Genomic DNA, 1,775 nt, shown 5'->3' on the forward strand with positions numbered 1-1,775 from the left:
CACTCGATGCCGACGCGCACGAACATTACAATATTTTGCGAGAATGCGGAGCTAGCGACGTTGTTTTAATCTGTTGTATAAGTTAACCCACAATGAAGGCACAGCCAGCGTGGGGGTGTTGCATGGATTTAGCATGCTAGTAAATAGCGGCTCCCATATATACAAGAGGTTCCTGCTATCACACTGTTTGAGTATCCCTGCTTGGTCCCACATCGGAGTGTATTGGTGTTACAACACCAATCTTGCCAACTCGGTGTGTCGCACCTACCCATACTAATAGATTGTTTGTGTTCAGAGATGCAGCAAGACAACATTCTGGATGTCGCTCCGATATACTGGGTATGAGTACCAGATGTTGTATTTTCCAATGGGATGGAATACACTCTAGCACAGAAAAAGGATCCCTGTCATTGCATAACATTCTTCTAAGATTTGGCCGCGGCGACACTGACAGGAAAAGAGCATGCTGCCTAAAAATATGGCAAATTCGGCCCGTAATACGGCGACAGAAAGGTAATGGGGGCTGGATTATCGTACATTCTTCCGAAGCCTGCAAAGTCGTGTCAGGAAATAGAGAACCTTTAACCTTTCTAAGGATGTACCTGTACTTAGATCTAGCGTAACCCGCCGCACTTACCGCTGCACTTATAGCTTCAAGCTCGATGTCGACAAGAGCTTGATTGGAAGACAACAAAAAGGCCCTCCTAATTAGAGGGGTGATAGCTGCGTTGACATAGTGTTGCGGCTGGTACGCGGTGGCAGGGATTATAGGAGGTATGCTGTTGAACTTATGGAACACGGAGAAGACTATCGCACCCTGGGCTTTGGTGATGTTTAGATCTAAAAACGCAATTTCACCTCCCTTTTCCTTTTCCCAAGTAAACTTGATGGTAGAATAAACCTCCATAAGATAACTTTTGAGAATATGGAATTCCTCTTCCGTGTGTTGCCATGCTACTAAGATATCGTCCACGTATCTAAGATATAATAGCGGGTATGCTATGGTGAGAGGGAAGGTAAACACTCTTTGCTCCACACGCCTCATGAGTAATTCCGCTAATATTGCAGAGAGCGGAGAGCCCATAGGTACCCCTTGTTTCTGTAAATAAACTTTCCCGTTGAACCAAAAGTAATTATTTTCCGTGATAAAAATCAGGGCCTCTCGTATTTCTAGGATTTGCTGCGCCATAAAACCCTCCTTAACAAACATAGCATTGGTGAGCATAACTGCCTCAAACTGCAGTACCGAGGGGTAGAGTGCAACCACATCCATCTTGTAAAAGTTGTAATTGCTATGGGATAGATTATCCAATACAGAAGAAATAGTGGCCTTTGCCGCAATGGATGATGACGTAACTAGTGGCGATGGAGGAAGGAGCCCACTCAGTAACCTAGCAAATTTGCTGTATTTTTAGGCAGCATGCGCTTTTCCTGCCAGTGTCGCCGCGGCCAAATCTTAGAAGAATGGTATGCAATGACAGGGATCCTTTTTCTGTGCTAGAGCGGTCTGGTGTGTATTCCATCCCATTGGAAAATACAACATCTGATACTCATACCCAGTATATCGGAGCGACATCCAGAATGTTGTCTTGCCGCATCTCTGAACACAAACAATCTATTAGTACGGGTAGGTGCGACATACCGAGTTGGCAAGATTGGTGTTGCAACACCAATACATTCCGATGTGGGACCAAGCAGGGATACTCAAACAGTGTGATAGCAGGAACCTCTTGTATATATGGGAGCCGCTATTTACCAGTGTGCTAAATCCATGC

The 1,775-nt window shown here is 45.1% G+C and overlaps 1 protein-coding gene across 1 annotated transcript; it reads right to left on the reverse strand.

The window, feature by feature from the left end:
• Positions 1-637: 637 nt before the first annotated feature.
• Positions 638-1,273, reverse strand: LOC111616886 (the record flags this gene model as incomplete). The annotated part of the gene is made up of 1 exon (XM_023358235.1): positions 638-1,273. A coding segment is annotated over exon 1 (636 nt), but the record flags the coding sequence as incomplete, so codon positions are not given.
• Positions 1,274-1,775: the final 502 nt, after the last annotated feature.

The sequence above is a fragment of the Centruroides sculpturatus genome, unplaced genomic scaffold (genome assembly GCF_000671375.1).
Source record: "Centruroides sculpturatus isolate CEXI.00-Female unplaced genomic scaffold, Cexi_2.0 scaffold4264, whole genome shotgun sequence".
NCBI classification, from domain to species: domain Eukaryota; kingdom Metazoa; phylum Arthropoda; class Arachnida; order Scorpiones; family Buthidae; genus Centruroides; species Centruroides sculpturatus.